At 37.6% G+C, this 26024-nt stretch overlaps 1 protein-coding gene across 1 annotated transcript; it reads right to left on the bottom strand.

The window, feature by feature from the left end:
* Nucleotides 1–6751: 6751 nt before the first annotated feature.
* On the bottom strand, nt 6752–25638 carry TMEM170B (transmembrane protein 170B). Its single transcript, XM_075142686.1, has 3 exons — nt 24952–25638; nt 13622–13792; nt 6752–9095 (listed from the first exon to the last, which is right to left on the bottom strand). Exons 1-3 carry the CDS (start codon nt 25046–25048, stop codon nt 8965–8967), a joined length of 399 nt encoding a protein of 132 aa, XP_074998787.1. The 5' UTR covers nt 25049–25638; the 3' UTR covers nt 6752–8964.
* Nucleotides 25639–26024: the final 386 nt, after the last annotated feature.

Raw genomic sequence — 26024 nt, 5'->3', positions numbered from 1 at the left:
TTTTAAGCTGCTATTCTACAACAATATTTTCATTTAACTTTTAACAATTTAAAAAAAAACCCTGCTACTGCCAATATCTATCATGCCTGGAATGTCAGTAATCAGTGTTGTTCTATAATCTGTCAACACAATTGGGCTGATACATACCGTAATTAATTTGGACAAAAGGAACACATTTGAAATAAAAATTAGGTCGTTGTGCTCTCTGAATAATTTAAACACGTATCCTATTTTACAGTTGAACAAGCTCCACTTACACTATACTTCTGTGCCCAAACTTACTAGAAATACTTAAAAAAAGAGAGAAATAACAGGTATTATTTTTAAAGGTAAGGGTAAAAACTCCCATTATTTAAACAAGCTAGTTATAGCCAGTATTAGAAGTTCAACTAAACATACACATACATATAAAATTCTATATATAATCATAGAATAGTTTGGGTTGGAAGGGACCTTTAAAGGTCATCTAGTCCAACCCCCCTGCCATGGGCAGGGACACCTTCAACTAGATCAGGTTGCTCAGAGCCCCGTCCAACCTGGCCTCGAATGTTTCCAGGGATGGGGCACCTACCACCTCTCTGGGCAACCTGTGCCAGTGTTTCACCACCCTCAGTGTAAAAAATGTCTTCCTTATAGCGAGTCTGAATCTACCCTCTATTCCCCCTTGTCCTGTCACAACAGGCCCTGCTAAAGAGTATGATACATCTATATTTATATCTACATATATGTATGTAGACATGCTATATATTTTATAATATATAAAACATATCAATGTGGAGTTCTATTCTGGTAACATCCACCTCACCAGGCTAATTATTTTGGTAATGAAAAGATGAAACTCTGTGTCAGAAGGAGTGAAACTGATTTAAAAACCTTTCTGTGAAGCAATGTAAGATGCAATGGCTTAACACCATTCCCCAAAACTGAAATTTCCAGAAAGCAAGAAAGTCTGTTCTTCGGGATCAAATCTCTTAAAAATAAACAAATCTAATTTTTCAAGAAGGAAAACAAGTTCCCAAACTAGTTCTGAATGAGCCTTGCATATTAGAAATGGCATTTGGACATCATTCTTCCTGGAGAGAGGGCTCCAAGTTTGGGAGCGGAAATGACTTACCTTGGAGCAGCTCCAGCACTTTTGGCCCCTGCTGTCCCCCCCGGTTCCCGATGGGGACACAGCTCCGTTTTTCACAGATGTTCCTGCAGCGGTACAGGGCGGGCAGCCAGGAAGCACTGCGGCAGTGAGGCATCCCTGCTGCAGTCAGAGGCAGACCCCAAAGGTACCCAGGTGCTCCGCAGAGGCAGTTAGCCCACGCAGGGTACAAAATTAAAGAGCTACTTGCTTCTGGCAGTTACTCCGAAAGCTTATACTGCTGCACGATGTTGCATTGTACCTTACACAAGTTCCTCCAGAGTTTATAATCAGAAGATTCGGGTATTTTGAATCTCTTCCTCCAGATTGATTTCCCTTCTTGTGTCTCCACCACTTGCAGTAAAAGCTCATCTTGAAAGGAACTGTAACTTACAAATTAAGAAAAACACCAACCAAAAAAAACCCCAAACACACCCAACAAAAAAAAAATCCACCACTACTTTGAGATATAGCAACCTGGTTTTATATTCTCTAAAGCCCTTTAAGTTCTTCATGAGAAATTAGCTATTATGATGCCATCTCTAAGAGCAGTACTTTCAGTCTGCATGGAAGAGATACAGGTTTACTGGTGAATGTTCTCAGACTGATTTAATAAAATATAAAGCAAATACAACTGTACCTTTTATTTAAAATGCACAATACAAAGCTTACATTTTACTTTGTCAAAATGGCATCTCCAAGAGGTAACGACTAATACACTCGTGGTGAATTAGACTTCCTTAAAGACAAAGCACACATGACAAAAGCAGGAACAAATAGCACCTATATACCTCAGCAAGTCAACAAAAAAATAAGCTAGATAAAAACTTTTAGATCCTGTTGATTCAGCATATTTTTCCCCAAACAATACTCCGTTGTGAACTGGCTTAATCTGATGAACTAAATCAATCTGGTTTTCATTTCCGCAACCAATGCTTTCTAAACTATGCATATCCAGTTGCATAAACAAATCCTTATTATAACACAAAAGCAGATGCCTCATTTTCTGCTGTAACTAGCCATTTACATATGTTTCATTTGCTCAGGCATTTTTTTTTCCACATGCTAGAATTTAACTATCAGAAACAGAGGCCATAGGTATTAAAATAATGTGTGGAAAAAAATGGAGAAATTCAAGTTTAACCCACAACACGCTTTAGTCTTCTACCAACATAGGTCCCACTAAGGTTTTTATTTCTGCTTTATAGATAGGAAAAAGACACTTGCAGGAACACACCATTACAGTCTAAAAGAAACTGCATCACTTAAGCATTAATTTAAACTTTATTTTATGTGTACATTTGTACATTTTAATCAGGCTCACAAAATGTAAAGTTTTGTTATCAGAGTATTTCATACAGAGATCGACGCATAGCTTTATGATTACTTACTTACAAGCACATGCAATAAGCTATGGAAAGTTTATGAAAATATTTGAACAGAAACTTTTAATCAAATAAATAAGCATGAGAAATTGTGTTTGACTTGTAAATTCTGTATATAAGCTACTATGAAACATCTCCAATCACAAAAAAAAAGATAAAAACTACTTAAAGGCTCTTGAAATCTTACAATTGGACAAGTGTTCCACTGTGCCTCCATTCTAAAGGATGGAAGTGGAAATTGTGCAGAAAAAAGTTTTACTTTAAATAATTGTCCAACTGTTATTGCTGCTTTTCAAAGAACCTGAAAGCATACAATGAAAACTTAAAACTAAACAAGCAGCCAAATGGACATATTTAGATCATTACTGCAATTAAAATGCAAAAGCTAACTACAAAAGTTTCTCAAAACGTTGTGGGTATTTTTTTATATATGTATAGAGAACTGTGTATAGGGAAATAAAAAAGTGGTTTAAAAAATGAAAGATAAAGTATACAGTATTTACAGCTTAAATGTCACCCATTAAAGTACTATTCTTTTTTAATTGGAGCTAAACTGTTATATGAACATGCAGTACATCCACAACTCAAAATTAATACCTTTTTGTAGTGTAATATAGTCCTGTACAATCTCCATCACTGTTCTTGCTATCTTTGAGCTTCATAAAAATGCTTAGGTCACAATCCTTTAGCTTAGGTAACTTCATCAAGTGAAAATATGAACATTTATTTCTAATAAAAATTTGCAGAATGTGTTCTATCCACAAGACACTTTATGGAGAGGTGATATGCTGCATTGTGTATGATCTATTGTTTAAGTCACACTTGATGAAAAACAGTATTGAAGGGGCACAATTTTGTCAGTGGACTAATGGATACTTTTTGCCTTTTTCATTTTTGAAGATTTTTCAAATTCCCTTCTTCCTCTCCTCATTTGCTCAGCCAAATCCAAATGGTTATAATACTGATTGTATTTGTAAAGCTTATAGTACAACTGTTACAGTTATCAATATAGTTGTCAAATACTGTAGCCTTTTTCTAACTGTAAAATAGGTATCTATCTTTAGTGGTTTCTGTAAGCATTTCTGAAGAATTATGTGCTATTCTATATATTGCCACAGTCAAAATTTTAGTTACATAAATACCTGATTATCCTTTAAAACCCAGAAATATTAAGGACCTTCAAAACTTCATTATCTGTATAAAAGTTAAGCACATTTCAAACAAGTAAAAACCTCCAGCCAAGTAATTTAAAACGTTTTAGATTTTTAGCTCCGATGGCCTCATCAATATACTTTATATTGATGGATAATCCAGAAACAGATTTTACAATAGTGATATTAAATACCTGAATTAAACTCAAAAAGTTAGATCTCAAAATCAAAAGGAATGCCATTTATATCAATCAAGTATTATTTATTTTATTGAAAATATCTCTTCAATATTTACTTTGCCTTATAGTTGTTCTTTTTGCAACTCACAAAAGCAGCACAAAAGGACATACTATCCATTCCTTTTAACAACTGGCAAATCTTACTAGTATTCATGCAGTCACTTGTTAAAGCATTCAGTAACCACAAGATGAACAATTAGAAGTGGAAAAAATGTGTGTTCCTGAAAGAAAATACTTCTTTAGATCATTACATTAGAGTATAATTCTTTTTACACCTGCTATACTGGGAGAATACCCTAAGCAGTGATATATCTTTGTGGACTTTGAGATGTCTTTGTGATTACATTTAAAACTTAATGCAGAAACTGATTTCAAGTATAATTCTGGGCACGAGTGTGGGAAACAGCATGCTGGCAGGACACAATCTTTCTAACTTACAAGATATCAATGGTATGTACTCAGGTTAAAGCCTACCTTCTATGACAACTTCATTTTCACCAAAGGATGTGTCGTTAAGTACACAAACTAATGCAGCTCAGCTGAAGACTTCATTGCTGTAACGGAGTACAGAACACTTTTCCCACTGACCTTAAAGACTGTGGTAGTATGATGAAGGTGTGACCAAGAATTTGACTTTTAACCCAATACAAGTTTTCAGCTGTGTTAAATTCACCTGTACACAAAGAACACTTACTGCTTCTGAAGCAACAGTTGAGGATTTAAACAGTCTTTTTGCCTTGAGCTGCTCCCAATCTAGAGGTTAAAAAAAGAAATAATTCAAAAGGTATTCTGTCAATATGCTGATGCAGTTGTATGTTAAATTTTGGTAACACTCAAAGTTATGTTCAGGCATTTATACATATGTAGCACTCCATTATAATTTATGATAAAATGGAGAATTTAATTTGATCTCAAATTGCTTGGAATTAGATTAGGTTGCAGTTGTCATCCTAACAACACATCTCCACATTTTTCCCCTTAACTGAAATACACATATGATGAAAAAGCATATTTCCAGAAACAGAAGCGTAACTGAAAAAATTCTCATGTTCACAATTGTTTTCCAAGCCTTATTAGAGACACACTTTTTTTTTTGGACCTGATTCATCCATGCTTTGTTACACCTAGGAATACTATTGTGTCTGAAGAAGAAAATTAATTGCTTATGTAGAATTATAGATGTGTGATGTTGAATGGCTACGTACAAAACCATGCAGCTTAATATGCTCATGATATAATATTCAGAATTAATGCAGGAAAGGCATTATTAGAACATGCTTAGTGCATTAAATACATAAATTAAAACAAAAAATAACAATTAAATCAGTTCTTACAGTTATTAGAGCTTAGAATCCGTTACAGCTGCCATTCAAGTGGCATTATATATGCCCCTCCAAACAGAATTCAAATAGAAATTGTAACCAAAATAAATACCAGTGTGCAATATGTTGAAGAGGAATACTATTTCCTTTAGAGTAATAAAAACAGTGTACTTCAAAAATAGAAAGCTACATTACACAAAAAGGACTACTCTCTTTGGTCCATGTTGAACGTTCAAAACTGGTTAAATTATTGGTTTCTTTAAAAAACTATCAACAGCAAACTGTCAACTTCAAATTATATCACTAGTCATCATACACAGATTAGTTTAATAAACTCGGAATAACCCACGAAATTAAAGACAATAATTATTTTAAAGATTTTTTCCTGCAATATAGCTGGGGTTTTTGAGTGAAAATGAAATTTTGATCATACTGATAAATTGGAAGTGTGTGGAATGTTTAAATCTTTAACAGCAGCAGCTTCTAACAAAGCAGCAGAAGCTTCTTCACATTAAATAGTATATTCAGTACTCCCCGCTCCTGCAAAGATTAAATTGCGTTGATGTATTATTTGTTCTTTACTAGAAATTAATCATTAACAATGCAAGAATGTGTCTAGTGATACAATGCAGAGACAGGCAGAGCTATTTGAAGATAGCGCTAAAAGATCCTGTGTGGACATCTGCACAACACAGTATTGTCCAAAGGGAACCAGAGTACCATCAGTGCCATTCACACACAAGATATCTTTGTAGCCTAATAGCAAGAGGGGAGGGTGGGGGGGAAGTATCTGAAGTGATTTTCTTTTTCTTGGACAAGTTATATCAATTGTTACTGTGTGTAAAGTATAGAACACACCCAAAACCATCATTCATACATATATATACACACATATATATGCATACTGCACTTTGACTAGAGCACCTTATCTTTAACAATGCCGTTCCTAAGGATGTGGAATGAAACTTCAAAGTTTCACAGACATAAGGCCACTTACACACACTTCCTTTCACTGCTGGAGTTATTATGCCGTAAGTTCATGCTATGATCAAAGAACACTTCATAGACAAACTATGTCCTCATACATCCCTCACAAGAAATAGTTAAAAACAATTCTCTATCAAATACATAACTTTGTCTCTGTTAGGCCACTTAGGCATTATATTATCTGCCTATTCATTGTTGCCAGGCAATAATGCCATATAAAGCAGAGACAACTAAGCACCTAACAATGTTTTAAAAGTGATTACAATGACCTGTGCAATAAAAATTATTTGAAGGAAGGTAACTTAACATCCTCAAAGATGCCTCCTTGTCAAAGGAAGAAAGTTACAATGGCAACAATTTAACTGGCACTGCAATTAAAACGAAGAATGAAGTTCATCAATAAAAGTTTTGTATATGCATTTCGTAAGTTAGCAGTAGTCCATTATAGTTTAACATAGTGAAAGACACGCTGCCACTGATGAATGGCTTGCTAATAGCCTCGTACAATAAATAAGTATTGAGATGCTCAAGGAAATTTGGAAACTGGGAAGAAGTTTAAGTGTGAGGTAAAGTCATGAGACAATATAAATAACCAAATACAGTGCTTCATGAAAAGGTTGATTTTTGATCCAGACAAGCATTTCCAGGTTGTCAAACAAATGTTTTAATGTCTGTGAGTAAGACATTATAATAAGTAACCAAATTAATTAGAAATAGCAAAAATAGAACAAGAATGAAGATATGGTAGTTTTTTTAAAATTCTCTCCCCTAAAAATACATGTAACAAGGCACATTAGGAGAAATATCTTCAATTATTTTATTATTCAATTTGACTTAAATACCTGAAACCAGTTTTCTCATAATGTAAGACAATGGGGAGAAGTTTAAATTGCCATTTACAGATGTAATAATTTCATTGTCTACTAAAGTGCAACAATTGTTATGCCAAAAAAGTATCAGCAGAAAGTAAAAAAACACAAGACAAAAAACCCAAACCATGAAAAAAAAGGTTTTGAAGACATTCAAAATAATGAGAGTATGTGTATTCAGCCACATTTTAAAGCAATTCAAAGCCAAAATATAACACCGAAAAGGTTTATAAACCTATATTTCACCTTGTTCCCTGCAAAGCCCATAACTTTGCACATATTTCTAAACAAGACTTAAATACTTCTAAATAAAAAAATAACATTAGCATCCTTAGCACTTTTAAAAAAACAGTTTGTGGAGTAAAATAAAGGCAGATGGGTTAATTCATTATAATATTTTGAAGCACTAAGCAATACAGCTGGATTGTAAGTCATATTTTAACCATGTTTTTATCTGTGCAGTATGTGCCAGTGGTTTCAACAGTCCTGAAAGTCTCTTTGACATCTTAACAGAAAAACCTTTGAGCAATTTACTCTTCCTGTCAGCATTAAAAGCTGACTGCTAAAAAGCATTCAGTTGAGGAAAGATGTAAAAGACTCCTTATTCCTCACACAGAACTTTGTGCCCTTTCATTTTGCATTTCATAAATAATTAGACTTAAAATTTCTATTCACTCCAAAACATTCACATTTAAGACATTTCACATGCACAACACTACTGTCCCTTTTAAACTAGAAAAGCACAAACTCTACAGAAAGCTAAGTATTTGAAAGTTCCAGGTATCTTAATCTTTCCAAAGATACAAAGTGTTCAGAAACAAGGTAGTAAATACATTAGCACTGCCCCACTTCCAAACTTTGAGTATAGTAACTATTTTATTAAACTCAACATTTTTGTTCGGTAGAAAACCAGTATATCATATTTTTTTATTCCTTTCCATTTTCCTCATAGGTGTATTCTCTTGAAGTCTGTTATATTTGTGTGTTCTTTAAAGAATACATGTAGAGTTAAGAGTCTTATCAGTGCTTAAATAAATATAGGGAGCTTATTTGCAACAAGTAGCCTTTCTGAGATTTTCAGAAGGGCTGGTAACCATCTGTATGTTCAAGACAAAATAATTTCAAGGGAAGCAGCAATTTAAGATTGTACTTAGTAACCCTCATACAGCCTCCTTAAACTACTCATTTCTGTCAAGCTAAAACCATGAAGAAATTATGTGCTGAGCTTCAGAAAACTGTCATGAGCCATTCTACACATAGTGCTAATTACATCAGGGTTGCTAAAGCTGTGGTTCTTAAACCCCATCAATATTCATCTACACATCAAAACAGACCTAACAGTTGTTTTTAATACTGAATAAGAATATTCAGCATTCAAAGAGATTCTGCTAATACAAAAGTCAGTTATCTTGCTATTTTACCTGAAGTAGAATGTACGTTCACAGCATTCTTCTATAATTACAATTTCAAAGCTTACCCAACCAACAGTTAAGAATTAAACTCCAAGTTTGGCACATATAGCAATTTGCAGGAGCATCCCTTTATTTATTACAACACTGTTAAGAACGATGATCCCATCACCAAGCATTAACCTGACTGGCAGCTATTCAAGGTGCTTTATCTCAACTTCGCACACATGGATGGCACCTTGCCTATGATTGAGGCACATCAGGCGCAGTGCAGAAGTACAACAGTTCAGACACTAGAGGACAGTCTGTTCATTTGGCTGAACCTCTAGATTTGTAGTGCAGGTTCCACATAGCTTCCTTTCTCTTGCGCTAGAATTCAAGTTCGTAAGCTGATGAATCCACTTTCAGGAAGCTTCTCTTCAGATTAAAGATTTCTTTAAAATAGTTGATTTTTTTCCCCTTTTACATAAGTCTCAAAGCGTTGCAAGAATTCTTGAAAATGAGATAATTAATGTCAGCACTGTCTGTCCAACACCAAAGACAAGAGCTTCTAAGGGAGCCATATTCTTCCCTGCTACTCTGTAAATTCCAGCTACTGCAGCACCTAAGAATTACAAGAAAAACAACGATCAAATCACAGAAATAAAGCTAAGGCTGAAATATATGATAAATTGTTTACTGTGTCTACGCATCGGCTATTTATAAAACATTACCAAACACTGTATTACTTCATGGCATTATAGAATTACTAGTCTTGCTTGTATTTTTCTAGTTGTTATGAAAGTCCTTCAGGAATTATTTTTCCAACTGAACCAGATTAACTTTTCCAACATCACTTTGATTTAAGAAAATTGAATCTTGCCATTTCCCTCTAGATATCTCCAAATCTTTTTTTAGATTTTTGCCTTCTGCTAATTTGAAAAGGTAGCAAAAGAATCCTTTAAAAACTGACCAAGTCCAAAGTGTGGTTTAATAGCGCTTGTATAGGCAGGGAGAAGACAACAGCAGTAAAACTGCTAGTGTCTACAAAATAACTGTAAACACTTACACATCTATCAGCTTCATTTAATATTTCGGCTGAATAACTTGGTCATATTGTGTCAGTTTAGTTTTGACTTAAACTACTGAATTGTTAACAATTGTTCAGCAAATCAAGCAAAACATGAAAGAGATCAAGCATTGCATTGTTATCCGTGAATGTGTATGAGAGGAAATTTCTAACCAATATGATTAGATTTTGAGCTATAATACATTAACAATTAAGAGACCATTTTTCTTGTACAGTTGTGTGCAAATTTCCATTTAAAGTATAACATCAAATGGCTAAGATAAACCAGAAACAAAATACTGCATTGTAAACAAAGCCAGGTGCTACTAACTCCCTTCTACTGTCTTTCACATGCTGAATTTATCCCATGCATTTGAAGAACAAAAGTCGGAGCAAATGGATAGCTGTGATGTCTTGGAGCAGACACCTGAGAAAAAGATCAGTCAAAAAAATAACACGCTAATGATGAATAACATTTTCTGCTCAAACAACTTCTGAGCCTTTTAAGGATACTAAAATGTTCATTCAAAGAAGAAATACAGGCTTATATACAACTGTGTTCATAGGTAAAAATTTTACGCAATCCAACCCTCAAAAGTTCACCTAGAACAAAGCTTTTATTTAATACTTTCTGAACTAGTATTTTCTATAAAGTGCTTGCTCTCTTTGCCTAAAGAAGAAACATTAAGTGCAACATGGAAATACATTAAGTCCCAACAGATTTTCTGAAAGTACAATCTGTATCTGAATATAATCTGATATCTTAAAAAAGTAACACCTTGTTTTTACAGAAATTTTAGGAAAAGTAGAATTCACTAATAATTGTGGCCATAACAGTAATTATAAACACTATTAATCAGACTGTTAGGTGAAAAAGCTTTGGGGTTTTTTTTGTGGGGGTGGTTTTTTTTTAAAAAACCAACATATTCTGTAAAGTATATTTTATCAGAACTATCACTCAGCTAGCTTGCATAAGTTTTTCCATTTGTTTCTTGACTATCTGCTGTCAAAAACTGAAAGAGATCCTTTAGACTGAGCCTGGCATTAAAATTATTTTGGTGATTGAACTCTCAAAGTGAATTCAAATCAGCCAAATTGGGATACCAGAATGTGATGCTATTAGTTAATCAATAACAGAAGTTTTTGGCTTCTTGAGAAAACACTGAGATATTCTGGAAAATATCAATAAAAACATAAAAGTTTGGTAGTTTGATAATTATGTATTTATACTCGTCAAATAACAGTGTGCAATACAACCTATAATGCATAACCCAGCACAATTGGTATAGAGCCAAAGTATACTACAATAGGCTGCCAATGAGAGAAATGAGAATATCCCACCAAAAAGGAGGGTGATTGGGAAGACCAGGAAAACAGACCCTTCTGGATGAAATACAACTAAAATCCTTGCCTCAAACTGCCTAACATTTATCTGTTCTTGGTTTTCTGTGGGGTTTTTTTTGGACATTATCCACTGCTATTTAGTAAATTTTTTATACCTTTTCTATAACCATTAAGTTCTGCGATTTTTCAAAGCCTAGAAACTGAGGGTTTTCCTGCTTTTCTATATGCTGGTAAAAACATCCCAGAAGGCCAGAAAGTTTGAAAGATCTACCTGAGCAAAATTGAACCTGCATTGTTTAATAATCTATACTGCATTCATTCACCTACACAAACTATGCAGAGGACGGGAAACACAAAATGGAAATTGAAGTCAGTTTGCTATTTCAATTTCTTAAGCACTGGACCAGGCACATCCAAACAACTAAATACTTCAACTTGCATCCCAGTTTGCAGCACAAAAGCTATTAAAAATCCTCTCTTTAATTTTTTATCACTATAATTTGTATTCAGAAGCTCCCCACAGAATTTTTTTCAGTATGAAAAACAACCTAGTGCTGTCCAGAAACAAAAATACCCGAAAGTAAAAGTATTTGGCTAACCAAGTTGCGATGCTCGGCGCAATACCTTTGGGAACAGCATAACAAGTTTACAGTTTAAGCTTGGAGAAATTCTCAGGTGAATTTACATATAAACAGTATTGCTTACTTGTTAAGTGTTTTGATCTGCAAAACTGGATGCCAAAGATACAACTGTGTTGCTCCTCTTTTTATGCATAGATAAAAGACAAAGTACTTTCATTTGAGAAACACTAAACCTGAACCTTCCCCACCACAGAATACTGTAAAAGCCTCTGCTTGGATATTCCAGCATCACATTTCCTATCTTCTGTTCTTCAGAAATGCTCATGCACGACTGACCTTCTAACAGGGCCACTGCCATTTTAATCATAGGACAAAAATCAGCATAACATGTAATATAAGGCACTCAGCTGGTTCCACCTCACCTTAGCAAAAAAAAAGAAGTAGTTATACTGAACTATACTGTGTTAAATGATGGAAAATCTAGGCTGAGAAATACATAGCAATTAAACCCTTTTGAGGAAAGTCTTAACGAAACTTTTCATGAAATTTGCATTTTTATTTAACCTTGAAAACCAACAGGCAAGAAGGATTTTTAGTAGCAATAAGAAAGAATCTGTCACAAATCATCCATGAATGTGTTCAAAGCCGAAGTGGTACCACTATCCTGATAATCTGGGCAACGCACAGAAAAATGGGAATGAAAGGCAGCAAGGCTTGCCTACAGATTAAGACTACAAGATGGTCACTAGATTTACAGTTCCTTACCCTCAAAGGCCTTTCAAGTTAGACCATCTTGTCAACAACACTGAAGATCTTTGGGCAGAAACTATTGCTCAAGTTATCATAGGTCCCATTCAACCCATTGATTCTAATGTTGAGAACTCCTTACCAGCATTGTTTCAGATAACAAAGCAGAAGCTTCTTTCCTGTGAAAATAATATTTGCTATTTCTTTCCCCCCCCCCCAAAAAAAAACTCACCATGCTCCTATTTGCTTGGGAAAGCTACTGTATTCTATAAGTTAGATAAAAGTAGTTGGATATGATAAAGCCAAAGACTGAATAACATGTCCTACTGATCTTATGGCATATATTTCAGTATTGATACTGATAATGGAATTTCTTAGGAAAGATGGAAAAACTACCTGATACCAATAACTAGTTGAAAACCGCTAAGCAGCATTTCCTCAAATCGCTCTTGGCAAAATCATTTTTGCGCCATATTTGGCCTGGTGTAACACTTCTGCACTTTGCTACATAAAATAATCCTGCTTTCTGCAATGTTTTAATGATGAGTATAGGTTTTAACTATAGCTCTGTGAACCTTTCAGCATGCTGCTTTAACAGAAAAATGGTTAGCATCTTATCTGTGGCTACAATGTCAAGAAATATAAAATGCCTACCACTCAAGATACATTTTAGATATTAGACTAACACCATAGATGCCCTTGCCAAAGAGCATTTTACCTAGAACAGCAGAGCTTAATTTTTTTTGGGGAAAAAAAAAGTCTAATGGCCTTCCTCCCTCTTTCCTCCCTACCCCAAATAAACTACAAAGTAACATTATGGCCAAGCCAAGACTGGAAAGTTCTTTCAAATCCATGAGCCAAGTGTAACTTCTCCAAACAAACAAATTTTCTTAGCTGTAGATCACCTACACTGCACCTTTATTTCTTTTAAAAGAGAAACATCCTATCCAGGTGCAATTTAAAAACCTCCAGCAGGCCCAAGGAAATGAGCAGGCAGTCAGCCTGGCAATCAATGGAGTCAGGACTTCATTTCCAAAAGAAACTTGTGGCTTTAAGGGTACTAAGAGGTGATCTTGATCAGAACCTTTGACAAAAAAAATCTGCAACAGGTATGGTAGGACAGGACCGCTCTTCCTGATCCCAAAAATATATTACCTGCTGAGCATACACCTTTTGAATAGCTTGGTACCCAATGTTTCCAAAATGAAAGAGTATGATGATTTCTGCACTCCTCTGACAATCTGTAGTAGTTTTATCTTTACACAATAGAAGAGCAACTCAGCTGTCATTAGGATAGCTATATAACCAAGGCAAAATCCTTAAAAACAATTAACAAATCACTAAGGAAAAGGGTTTTTTTCTTTTTAGAAGTTAGATGTAAAATAAAATAAAAACAAAAGACAGACTTACTGGTTATCATTGCTCCAGTTATAGAACCCAGAAATCCAACGCTGACCACGATGACAGAGATCAGCCTCCCCTGCCTATGCCTCTGCAGCATCACAAACATTAATACTCCTACAGCACCATGGACAAAGAGAGAGGAGAAGAGAGCCCAGAGGAAAACCCAGTACCACATCTCTGAAAGAAAGCAGTCAAATAAAGGGTTAATATTTCTGAGGCAAGAACTTTATAAGTAAGAAACTTTAAAACATTGCATAGAATCAACAGTAAGAGAAAAGCAATACTGATTTCCACCTTAAAAGGAATCAATGTGACAACATCAGCATATGCTTGGACACTTCCCCCTTTTAGCAGTCTATCATAAAGGAGTAACTCTATTATGATAAAATTATAAAAAGGATTCTGACACAATTCTTAATTCAGATGTATTATTACAAGTAGTCCATCATTCTTATAACATTCTTTAAATGTTAATTGCAATTTCTTACTACATGTTGTAAATACTCCTGCAGAATGACATATTCTCTGAAACAAAGACTGAACCAGGAAAAAAGCAAGAATTGTTTTGGTTTTGTTTGTTTTACAAGAAGAGACAGCATCAGGTAACATCAAATGGGAAAACTGACATTAAAGACTTCAGTTTATCTACCCAGGAGCTGTAATAGAGTGTTCCATCAAATTAGCTTCAAAGGCACAAATAAAAACATTACAATTTTAACAAGAAATTTTAATACATCTAACTCCTTGCTTCTAATTGCTTAGAACAGAACTTCATAGAGACAGGTAGTCACTACTATTTAAATTACTAAGCAAGTACAAGAGATCATGAGAATGTGTGGAGTATAAACATTTCTCTGAAGAATGGCAGACATGATCATTACCTTCAAAGAAAAGAGCAGGAACCATCAATGAAGCTACATAAGAATTAAAGAACGTCTCTCACTTGGTGGTAATTTTCTAAAAACATTTACTATAACTCAAAAGGGTGGGGAAAATGCAACAAAAAGGGAAAAAAAATATTTTTTTTAGTCAACTACAGTAGGTATATATCATCACTGAATTCAGCAAATTGGGGCACATTTTCCTGATTGATATAACCCCATGAAACTGTAATTAATTCAAAGTTTTTGCTGCAGTTCCCCCTCAGAAAAATAATACAGTTTCCTTACAACTGTAAGGGATACTTACTGTTTATGAGGTGAGCCTGTATTATTGCAGCTTGACACACATCAGTCATTTGAGCAGAAATATGACCCAGTTAGCTAACTTAAATACTTAGCAGCTCAAACAAAACATACTGTGAAAGGATGCTTGCTACACAGTAACTACAGTCCTTTGAGTCCAATGTCAATATTGTATGCATATCCATAGCACAAACACAGAGTTTAAGCTTTTTCATTTAGCAGTACTTTGAGAGTAGACTCCACCCTTCCCCTTTCACAGACAGAAAAGGTAAAACTATGTCACAGGACTTCCAACTCCTCTAAATTATGGTAACCAAAAGGCTCTCTTAAGAGAGCAGCAAGGAAGGTGGGTGGTAAATCTACATTCAGTTAATACTTCAGCTGTAGTTCAATATGTAACTTTTCTTTCTGAGTGCTTGGATATATGCACACATATATTGAGGGTGGCTCCAAGCAGCTCTCCTCAGATCCTCCATCCCTTCACCCCTGGCCCCAAGTTGGGCCTCAAAAATCTTTGCAAAAGGATAATGACCACAGTACTGTTCCACTAAATGTCTCATTCTCAGAAGCTACTGTGACAGAACAATGGCAAGAGTGTCAAGTAGTCACTCTACAAATACATGACAAACCCCTCCACTAACATTAAGAAAGATTGACTGATTGCTGATCTAATCGCCATGGTCATGGACAGTTTGGGAGGGGAACCTCTCCTGCAGTCCTATCAGGGCTTGTCTGCTACTAGTACAGCTTGAGTGTTCCCATTGGTTTTTTTTCTAGTGGAAGCAAATAAGCAAGTACATTAGCCAAAGGATCTATCAATATAGAACCTAGCAGCCCTGCTAGACCTACAGTTTGATCATAGGGAAATAAGCCTTAGAAGATGGGTAAAAAAGCTTACTTTCCTGCAAGCGTAAATCACATACAACTTCAGGCAGGAAAACTCCATCAGGAAGGAACACTTTCATTCTTCTAGCGTACATCAGAAGAGCTACCAGGGAAGACTCTTTCATTGAAAGATGTCACAAAACCAGATGCCTAACAGCTCAAAACACTATTCTATCAAAATGATAACAACTAAGCTCCAGTCCCATGGGAGATAATTTCCTTGAGCACCAAGTAGATACTTAATAAATATTAGAAGTATGGACTGAGCAGACTATAGTTCAGCAATAGACTGAACAGGTCCCTCAAGTCTCAACTGTTTTGGCAAAACCGGCAGTGAAAAAACACAAGGTCTATGTTCCACTTTACCATATGAATAGCCATGAAGAACAAAAGTTAGAGGAAAGAACTCTAATACGGGAATTAAAAATGTATCCAGTAGGCAAAAGCAAGCACTTCCTTGCTTGCACATGTTGTTCGCTGAAGACCTTCAATTCTAGAAGATACTATGTGCATATCTTAGAATTTCCATTTTAGTTCTCCACAGTAACATGGTTGAGTCCATCTCCCAGATTATTCAGAGACACATGAAACTAAACTGCTGGCAGGTGAATGTGATGCTGAATGCACCATTTCAAAAGATAACTTGTTCTTACACAGAAAAGGATGTTTTGCCTTGTTTGCCAGTAAATACTGTAGTGGAGATGCTACTTATTTTCTGGACACAGCACCCTTTCCTGCAATTAAGTCTGTCATACCACTCAGATTATACTGATATGCAAAATACTCAGTAAAAGAGGCCTGGATCATCAGGACAGAGTGCTGACAATGTTCTTGACCCAAACTTTCATTTCTCTTGACTAAGATGGATGCAAGAGATGAAACATCAATTGGCAAGAAAAAGTGCATACTACTAGAGTAAAGATAACCTGATACCCCAGTGACGGACCCTGAGAATACATATTTCAAATCTGCAGTTGAAGAAAATGCTTGGTTCTTATGTAAAATTACATGACAACTGCAGGCTTCTAAGATTGCCAAACACTCCACAACTATGCCAATGGTGTATTGATCAGTATTATCCCATCAGTTCTTCCACAGCCTAAAAACAAACTTCTGGAAGGTGTGGTGGTGTGGATACTGAATTCAGGCAGGTATCAACTGATTTCATAAAACTGCATCAGAATGAGACAAACTTGTCCCCATTTAACATGAAGCCCAAGAACAGAAGACTCAGTTATTTCAGGTGAGAGGGGACCTGTGATTATGGCAGCCTATTCAGTAGCCAGTTATTCTGAAGTGAACAGCCAATACATAGATACACTATGGGGAGGAGAAGCAAAGCTCTTGATACTGTCTCTCTGCAAATGTATCTGAGGGACAGTCCCAGGACACTGAAAGCTGCACTTTGAGTCATTCCCTCCTAAAATGCCATTGCAGTTGAAAAGTTTGAAACTGGATCAAGAAAGTGTGTTGGAATCCGACTCTGTTAGACACCGTTATTCCCTGTAATTTCCACAGGGTTTACCAGGCACTGCATCACCTTTTAGGAAATCAGTGTTTGTGGTCATTGTTGACCCTCACCAGGTAGAAAAGGCAATTGATTTCCAGTCTTAGGAAGACTTATTAGGACAACTGTGTTTTTAGAAGAAAAGGAAAGATTATGGGAAGGCTAACTACTCCCCTGTAACTAAGAAACCAAAAATATTTACAAACCCTTACACAACAAAATAGCTGCATAGTGAGCAACTATCTTAGGTCTTATTTATATTCCAAATAAGGCTCAAGGAAAATCAGCATCACCCCTCACTTTAATTTTAGGGCAGGAAACATAAGAATAGAACCAGCCCCAAAATCCTGTTGGATAAACGATTATAAACTTGAGTTCTTTGGTACACACTTTCTTCTCCTACTCTTTAGAAGCAACATGCATATTGAATGCATTCAAAAGGAAATTAGAGAACATCAGAAATATTCCTTGTTCTACACAAAATGCAGCTGTAGCATTTAAAGAAACCAGTTATAAATCATCACTTCAGAGGCTTAGGTTTCCAAGTCAATAGCATTGTAAAGTCAGTGACACAAGAAATACAGGTAGTGTTACATATACCTGCAATAACCTAGTACCTTCTTATTATAAATTATTCATAATAGCTTATAATTTTGCCAAACTGTAGATGCTAGAACTTGTAGGTGTTCACTTCAGAACAGTTGGAGGGGAGAGAGGTGGAAGGAGGGAACATCTTCACATCCATCTGAAGATAAGAGGGAGGGAAGGACCAAAAATGTGTTTATTTGGGAAGGAGACAGAAGGGGAAAGTGACAGGTGTGAACAGAAGGGTTAGGGACATAGGCCTGTGACACTCCGATTTGCAGAAGGCCGGCAGCAGGGTGAGGGACACAGCAAGCAGTTGAGGACTGGTTAACTGTCTCTATCCTGTAAATGGGCAAATTACTTAGAGATCATCTTCAATTTGGAGTTGCTTTTTATTTGGGTAACTCCATCAAGTACATATGCTCTAGATTATCCACTTTCCACCAACTTACATATCTAAATTTGTTAAATGAAAGTAGCTAAAAAGCTTTTATTTACCAAGTTACTAGACAGAGTTATGAACAGAGAGACTAGAGGATTTTTGTTTTGTCCTCTCCCTCCCCTCACACACATTCTTGCTAAAGATTCTCACCTGTTGCAACAAGAACTAGATTTTAAAAGGGAAGGAAGAGAAAAAGTCTCCCTGAACAGAAAACAAAGTACAGTTCTGCCACTGCATCTTGTGGTTGGAACTATTCTAGCATCTCCCCTCAGCACCAACATACCTCTAATTTCCTAGAGATTTGTTATTTGGTTTTTCTTTTTTTTTTTTTTTGAATGGTTGATATTAGCAAGGAAGAGGCAATAATTTATGTTGTTGCATCCTGATACAAAATAAAGAAAAAGGAATAATCACACTACTCAAATATTCTGGGATGATAGCTTACCTAATCGTCATATGACAGTAGCATTTTAAAATCTGATATTAAAGTTGAGAATTTGATCACACAAAGCTTTTTAATCATTGATTTAGATCATATCTTTCTCTCGCAAAGTTGGCTTTTCTCATGAGGGACTCAATGAAACATAGCAACATATCTCCCCATAAAACTTACACGACATACAAAATTGGAGCCATTTAAACGCATAATTTATGAACCTTTCATCAGTCATCTTTGTCATGTTAAAAAACCTGAAAAATCTGTAATTCAGAGAATCATATCAATCGACTATTTCACGTAAATGTTTCCTGTTCTTCAGCTACAGACTACACATTTAGTAATAGACTGCATATTTATTAGCAGTTCTTCTGAAAACAAAAATTTCTTTAGATTCCTGAGTAGGCATCACCCACTTTGTGAAATCACCACCTCACTTCGTTAAAACACCACCTCAGTCCTCGAAGCTGAAACAGGACACATCTCTTTCAAACACCTTCCATAGGAAAGGCAGGAAGAGTCATCCTTTCTTATCCTCCTTTATTTACCCTTTTTATGCCCGATAGGTCAACAAACTCGCTTATTTACTTCTGTTCATTAACAAGGTCAGTGATGAAGACAACCAAGTAAGCTGTTTAGCATGGATGGACAGGGTAAGGAGAACAGCCAACCTTTTAAGCAAACTGGAGGAGGCTTCAAGCTCCATAAACCTAGAGGACAACTTAGGCATTCTTATCCTGACAGGTTGAGGGCAAAGAACTTAATGCACACGAATTTGAGTGAAAGAGTTTGAGGTTCACTAAAATTCAGTATCATCTAACTCCAGAATCATGATAAGAGATGACCGTCAAAAAAAGTGTGCTAGAGTAACAATGAAGGAAGCAAAGAATGGGTTGAGGATAACACTGAGAGATGCCACTAGAAAATAGAGAAAGAGAATGTGGACCTCTGGTCACAAACTGTCAAGACTTTGCTTGTTCAGAAATAACCAAGTAGTTGAAAGATTTACAATACATATAAGGAGGAGGAAGTGAGACTGAAGTGTCTTAAGAACATCCTGGTACAAAAAAACTATTTATGTCCTATATACTGATTCATACTTTATGAGGTATAAACTTACCTACATGATCATCATTGCTATGTCAATAAAGAAGCATGCTGTCAAAAAAACTCAGTCTTTGTGTAGCTCTACTAATTAGCTTGCTCTTTTTGCACATACGGAGTACTTTGCTGCTATGGTAATAATGATTTAGCTTTATCCGACAGAGAGCTCCAAATACTAACCTAGCCTCAACTTATTTAGTCATGTCCTCATAGGGCTACCCTAAAGAGCCATGAATAAAATAAAACTTTAGAAAAACGTCCCAGCTTCCTCTGCTTGACCCTAAGAAAGTTTCAGAGTTTACTGTCAGTGTATCCAAATTACTTTAAGTAGCCAAAACACAACTTCTTTGTTTCAAAATTCCGCAGTTGCCAAAGGAACACACCGACAAGGAACTAGGAAAGATCCGGTACTTACTAGCTTACAAGCACAGTGACATCCAATCTATTGCATAGAAGCCACAGCTTTTCTACTAAGGACAACTGAGATCCATTTTCCAAGTTTATTTAAAATTCTTAGCACTTATTCACTATCTTAAACTAGTGGGAAAACTGAAGACAAGATTTACTTGGGTGGGGATTTTTTTCCTACCAGAAAAGCTGCAAGGCTCAAATAACTTGTAATTCATGCCCTATCACTCCAGTTTTTGAGTACTACTTTGTTGATTTGGGTATTTACACTTAATTTGGGTATTTACACATACCATAAATACATATCATACATACACTATTCTTATGTACTATATATACACATTATACATATCATATTGGTGTAGACATACACAACCTTAAAGATTAGACTTGAGGTTAGAAAAAGAGTTTTTAAAGCATGCTACATTTTAGAATAACATTCATATCACTTCCAACTTATCAAAACTTGAAGTTGCACTCCCTCAACAGCTTTATCTTGGGCAAATAAAAAATGCAAAGTCAACACACAAAGTATATAAATGCTAAAATTTTCAAATATTATCTATATATATGAACATGCTGTCCTACTGCCACTCAGCTTCAGTAAACATGGAGAACCTCCTTAGTCCTTCACCTTCGACAGTTTTCTTTTCCACTAATTCTTAGCTTGTTTTGCCAGATGAATAATTGCCTATAACATTTCATAAATCAAGACTGATTACTTCAAAAGAAAGTATCTCTCCTGAGATTCTAATCTATATATGCAAGCTACCACTATTAGCTACAGAGTTAAGTCAAGCAATAAGTATCTCTGCTGTGAATACAAAGATACAAATTTAAGTCAACAAGGTAGCACGTGTTGAAATTTGAATTAAGAAACTGTATAATGTTATATTCCTGAAGACTTACAAACTCAAAGCACTCAGATTAAGAAATGCCAGTATATTATACCTGCAAATGTAATTCACTTTACATGTTACAGTATTTTCTTCATCACTGGGTCCTTGCCTTAATTATTAATTGGTATTTTTGAAGTTATCAGGACTATACAGTCAAATTGTTGTTTGGAGATGCTGAAGTTTTTGCTGCATTAAGTGGAAGAGAAGCACTTGCTGAAGAGCATTTAAATCATAAATTACAGTCTAGTCCTCAAGTTACAGGGTAGGGAACAAAGATATAATCCAGACAATCAAGGACTTATTACAGGATGAAGCTTAGGAAAAAATATAACAGACAAGGAGCAAGATCTTCTATGCAACACCCATAATCTCTTATAAATGTTCACTGTCAACAAATTCAGGAGTTATTACTGTCCAGCACTTTAAAATTATAGACTTTTATTTCAAAGTGTATAAAAACAGTTGTGGAGTCTTCAGCTCATCACTTGGGACACGGGGGGTGTGGGGAGGAGGAAAAAGATGACTCTGACTTTAGAAGTCGTACAGTACAACACAAGTATGTGGGTGGTGGTTTGTTTTGGTTTTGTGTTTTTGTGGGGTTTGTTTTTTTTTTTTTTTTTTTTTTTTGTAAATTCTGCATGCAGTGACACAGAGAAGACTAGATTCTCCCCCTAGCTCCTCAGTGACTAATATAAAACCCATTCAGACCAGAAGCTTACATCTTTGGAACATGCAATAACAAGACATAAACAAAACATTTACATTGGTTACAGGAAGAGTAGAAATATTGCTAAGTTCTTTATTGTGGAGGTAGCCTTTAAACATAAATATTTATTTTAATGGGCACTCAAACTGGGACAGTTTTTTTCAGTTCAGATTCAGCTATTTTCTGATTTGTTCTAGTAAACCCTGAACTACCACTAACTCTAAAACACATCCGGTCCATATAAAGGCGCTGTTCTTGGGATTTGCTGGAGGAGGTAAAACAGGGCCAGGTAAAAGCCTCCTCTCCCATGGTTACTAGACCCTTACCTCCACCATTTACAGTAACACTCCTCTTCCTCCAAAGTGAAGGCAGGAAGATATGAAGCAAAGTACATCATGTTGGTGGGCCAAGGTTTAGCTACAAAGAACAGCACTTGCCGCTTTGGCTATCACAGAGTATGACGTGCATGTGGCAGGAATGAAATTGTCTGTGGTCTCCTGGGCATTTTGGGCCATATATGAAAGACAATTTTTTTTTTTTTATTGAACCTGAATCAAATATATGGTATAAAAATAATGGTTCAGCTTCTCATTAAGGGGAAAAAATCCCCAAAATTAAACCATTAAGGTTTGAAGCACTTCCTGGTTTAAGCTGGAGTTCGTATCAGGTCCCTATTGAATGTTTTGGAAAATTAATGTATTTTTTAAGGATACAAGTTTGCTGATAAAACTTTACAAGTTTGTGCAAACATAATCACCACTGTTTATCTAAAGAAGATAAGTTTTTACTTGTGCAACTTAAAAGCCAAGTCCAGACCACAACTTTAAGTCCAAAAATAAACACAAAGCAATCTTAGAATATTCATGGAATACTGTACATTTATGAATTTCTCTTCCCAGTACTCTGAAGAAGTTTCTCCTTATACTTGACAAAGATGCAAAAGGGAATGAATTAAGCAGTCAAACAAGACAACTCATTCACATACCTATTTTCTTAGCATGGAAAAAACAGAACTTCTGTTTTTGAACAAAGTTTACTTCTACATTTGGTAAGTATTTTAGGAAGGGTTTATGTAAGTTTAATAACAGCTATTTGTTAATATCAATTATTATATTAGAAACAATCTCCTAAGGTGTAATCAGTAATAGTGTATCTTATATAGAAGCTTTTAAATCCAGTGAAAGTTATTAACTGTCAACAGTTCATAAGAACATCCAGCACAACTGGTTATGGCTATAAGGACCACCGGCATTTAAGCACCAATTCAGAAACTGTAGTGCAACTACAACCGACACTGACATTCTCCAACAATACTACGACAGCTAATTATTTTTCATATCCTTTAAATTTAAAACCATTCCACATTAATAATACCTTGTGCAACGTCTTGTTATATTGCAAAAGCACCAAGAAACAAAACTGTTGCTTACTTAACGCTCAGCACTGAATTTCATAGAAACGCCTATGTAGCATAACACTCTAATAAGAAAAACTTTATAGAGGATGTCTGGCACAAAGAAAACTTAAAGGAAAAAGTTAACAATGTATTTAAGAATACAAATTGTATTTTTATAATAAGTACGCAAAAATAACTCTTCAGAAAATGAGCTGTATTAGTGTGTCACCACACTAATACCTCAAAAATTCAATCATCAGAAACACATCATAAAAAGTTCACAGATCAAATAAATAAAAAAAATCTGTATAACCTTTTTATTACATTAAGAAGTATCCTGGAAGTTAAAAGAACAAGAAAGAGAATAAAGCCCAACATGATCACTTTCTGTTTGCTACAGCTTCAACTTCAGCTGCACCTCTATTTTTATCATACTTCTTCCACCTTGAATAGATTTTTAAAAAATCTATCAATCATTAATATGGGGGGGAAATGGCATAAGACTCTTTCATAAATATTAGAATATTTTCATAAATATTAGAAGCATATCCTCTTTACTCAAGATTTTCCACTAATCTGTCACCACCTAATATACCCCTATACAAAGTAGAAAGAATTTACTCAGTAACATCTCTGCTATTGACACCAAATCCCTCCTTATTCAGAGCTGGAAGCTTACGCTTTTCTTTACACCTGGACAGAACAGGAAATCAGAAGATACACCTCTCCACTATACGCCTTGGGTCTCACAGTAGTCCACACCCGTTTTTCAGCATAAGACTGAGCAGAAAAAAAGCCAGTTCTTGCCAAAGCTAGATAAAGCTCTCCTCTCCTAACAGAGAGGGAAGACCTGACTCTACGTTGGTTCACAGAACTTTTTCAGAACAGCTCAGTCTAATAATCCCTGATATTTAAGATTATGTCTATTTGTCAGCAAACACCTGTCACCCCATTAACTCCCATAGCTCTCATTGTCCGGGGGCATGGAGGTGCGTGGGTGGAGAAGAAAGTCCCTGCTCCTCACATTAATTTCTCTGGGGTTTTTTGTTTGCTTTTTATAGCTTTCTGTCAAATGCCAATGAGCCAATATCCACAAAAAAAACCACTCCCCCAATCATACTCCAGCCTTCCATACACACTTATACATTCACACACACTTTCTACAACCCTTTACTCACACACAGGTACCCATCAATTCACTCATATACACATTACCTATACCATTAGCCTTTTATTATATACATACATACGAAAGTGAGTGAACACGTTCACATCATCAGGTCCTTTACTCATGCAGTCGTACCAGATCTCAGGTGCACACACCAGTCCTCCCAACACATAACACACAGACCCCTCTCATCCTCCTGGACATACCAACCTCACACCCAAACCCTCCAAGCATACACACACGTTATATGGATGCTCACAGAACAAACATGTACACACACATACCTAGAGACTCAGAAACACAAACACCAGCCCTCCCTACGTGTAATACGCAGGGAGACCACCCCCAGCCCTACACACCGGTCCTACCCACGCCCTCCATTGTGTACCACAGGGCTCGCTCTCCAGTCACCGATCGGCTTCCCCCGGCTCCCCACGCTGACCGCACTACTTGCTCACCGGCCCACAGGAGTGCACACATAAACCACACAACTCTCCGTACTCCAGCCCCCTCGGCCCGCAGCTCGCCCCGCCGCCCCCACGCGTGTGCCAGAGCCAGTCCAACCTCCTCTCTGCCTACCCACGCCCAGCCGCCTTCCCGGCCGCCGCCCAGTTACCGGTGAGGTTGCGGAGGACGGTGCCGTGTGCCCACAGACTCAGCACTTGCTGCACCGACAGGTTGATCATGGAGTTGTCTCCCGCTTCCACCTTCATCGTGGCGGGTGGTCCACTGGCCTCTCCTCCGCTGCTCCTCAGCCGCGAGGGACGGGCAGCAGCGGCGGCCTGACGACTGGGAGGCCGGACACCTCTCGCCGCTGGACCGCGGGGCGGGAAGGCTGCAGCGGCGGCGAGGAGCAAGAGAGCAGGGAGGCGGCGAAAGGGCCTCCGCGCCGCGGGGGAGACATCGAGGACGGAGGGGGATATGGCGGCCGGGGGGAGCCGGGCGATCGGGCCGGCCACTGGCGCTTCCCCGCGGCTCAGGGGCAGGGCAGGGCGGCCCCAAGGTGCGAGCCGGTGGCGGGGGCCAACGACAAGGCCCGCGCCGACCCCACCGCCGCCTCTTTCTCCGTCAGTAACGGTCGTCGCCGCCGCCGCCGCCTCGCCAACGGCATCGTCACCCCGGTCACTGCCATCACCTGGAGCGGGGCGGCCGCGAGACTCCCTCCCTCACGCGGGCAGCTCCATGCGGCGGCGGCGGCGGCGGCGGCGGCGGCGGCTACCGCGGCGCCACCCGCCCGCGGGAGAGGGGAGAAGCCGCGCGCGTACGAGGGCGGCGCGTGCCGCCCGCGGCTCCCGGCGCGAGACGCCAGCCGCTGCCGTAGGGGAAAGAGGGGGAGTGGGGGGGGGGCGGCCCCGCGCAGGCGCAGTGCGAGGAGCTAGAGGGCGTGGGCGCCGCGGCTCCCCGGAGTGTGTAGAAGGGGCAGGGTCCCACTGACCGTTAAGGAGCGCACGAGCTGCGCGCCTCTCTCCGATTGGCCCTCGCCATAGGGACGGGCTCACCCCACGTGCCCGTGGCACCGCCCCCCGCGCGGCTCGGGCTGTTCCCGCCGTTGGGCGGCGGCGGGGCCGCCCGGGGTCCGCTCACCTGCCGGGCGGGACTGACCTGCCCCCGGGATGCCGTGACCGGCATTGGTACCGGGAACAGAAACGGCAGCGGCTTTTCCATGCCGCGTTAAAACACAAGGCTCCA

Source organism: Calonectris borealis, chromosome 2 (assembly GCF_964195595.1).
Source record: "Calonectris borealis chromosome 2, bCalBor7.hap1.2, whole genome shotgun sequence".
NCBI classification, from domain to species: domain Eukaryota; kingdom Metazoa; phylum Chordata; class Aves; order Procellariiformes; family Procellariidae; genus Calonectris; species Calonectris borealis.
Note: the sequence above shows the minus strand (reverse complement) of the source record. Positions and strands in the feature narration are given on the sequence as shown.

Coding starts and splice junctions, on each gene's coding strand:
- TMEM170B (XM_075142686.1), bottom strand. CDS start 25,048: ATGAAGGTGGAAGCGGGAGACAACTCCATGATCAACCTGTCGGTGCAG. Junction 13,793..24,951: donor CGTCCTCCGCAACCTCACCG/GTAACTGGGCGG, acceptor GCTTTCTTTCAG/AGATGTGGTACTGGGTTTTC. Junction 9,096..13,621: donor AACTGGAGCAATGATAACCA/GTAAGTCTGTCT, acceptor TGTAATTCTTAG/GTGCTGCAGTAGCTGGAATT.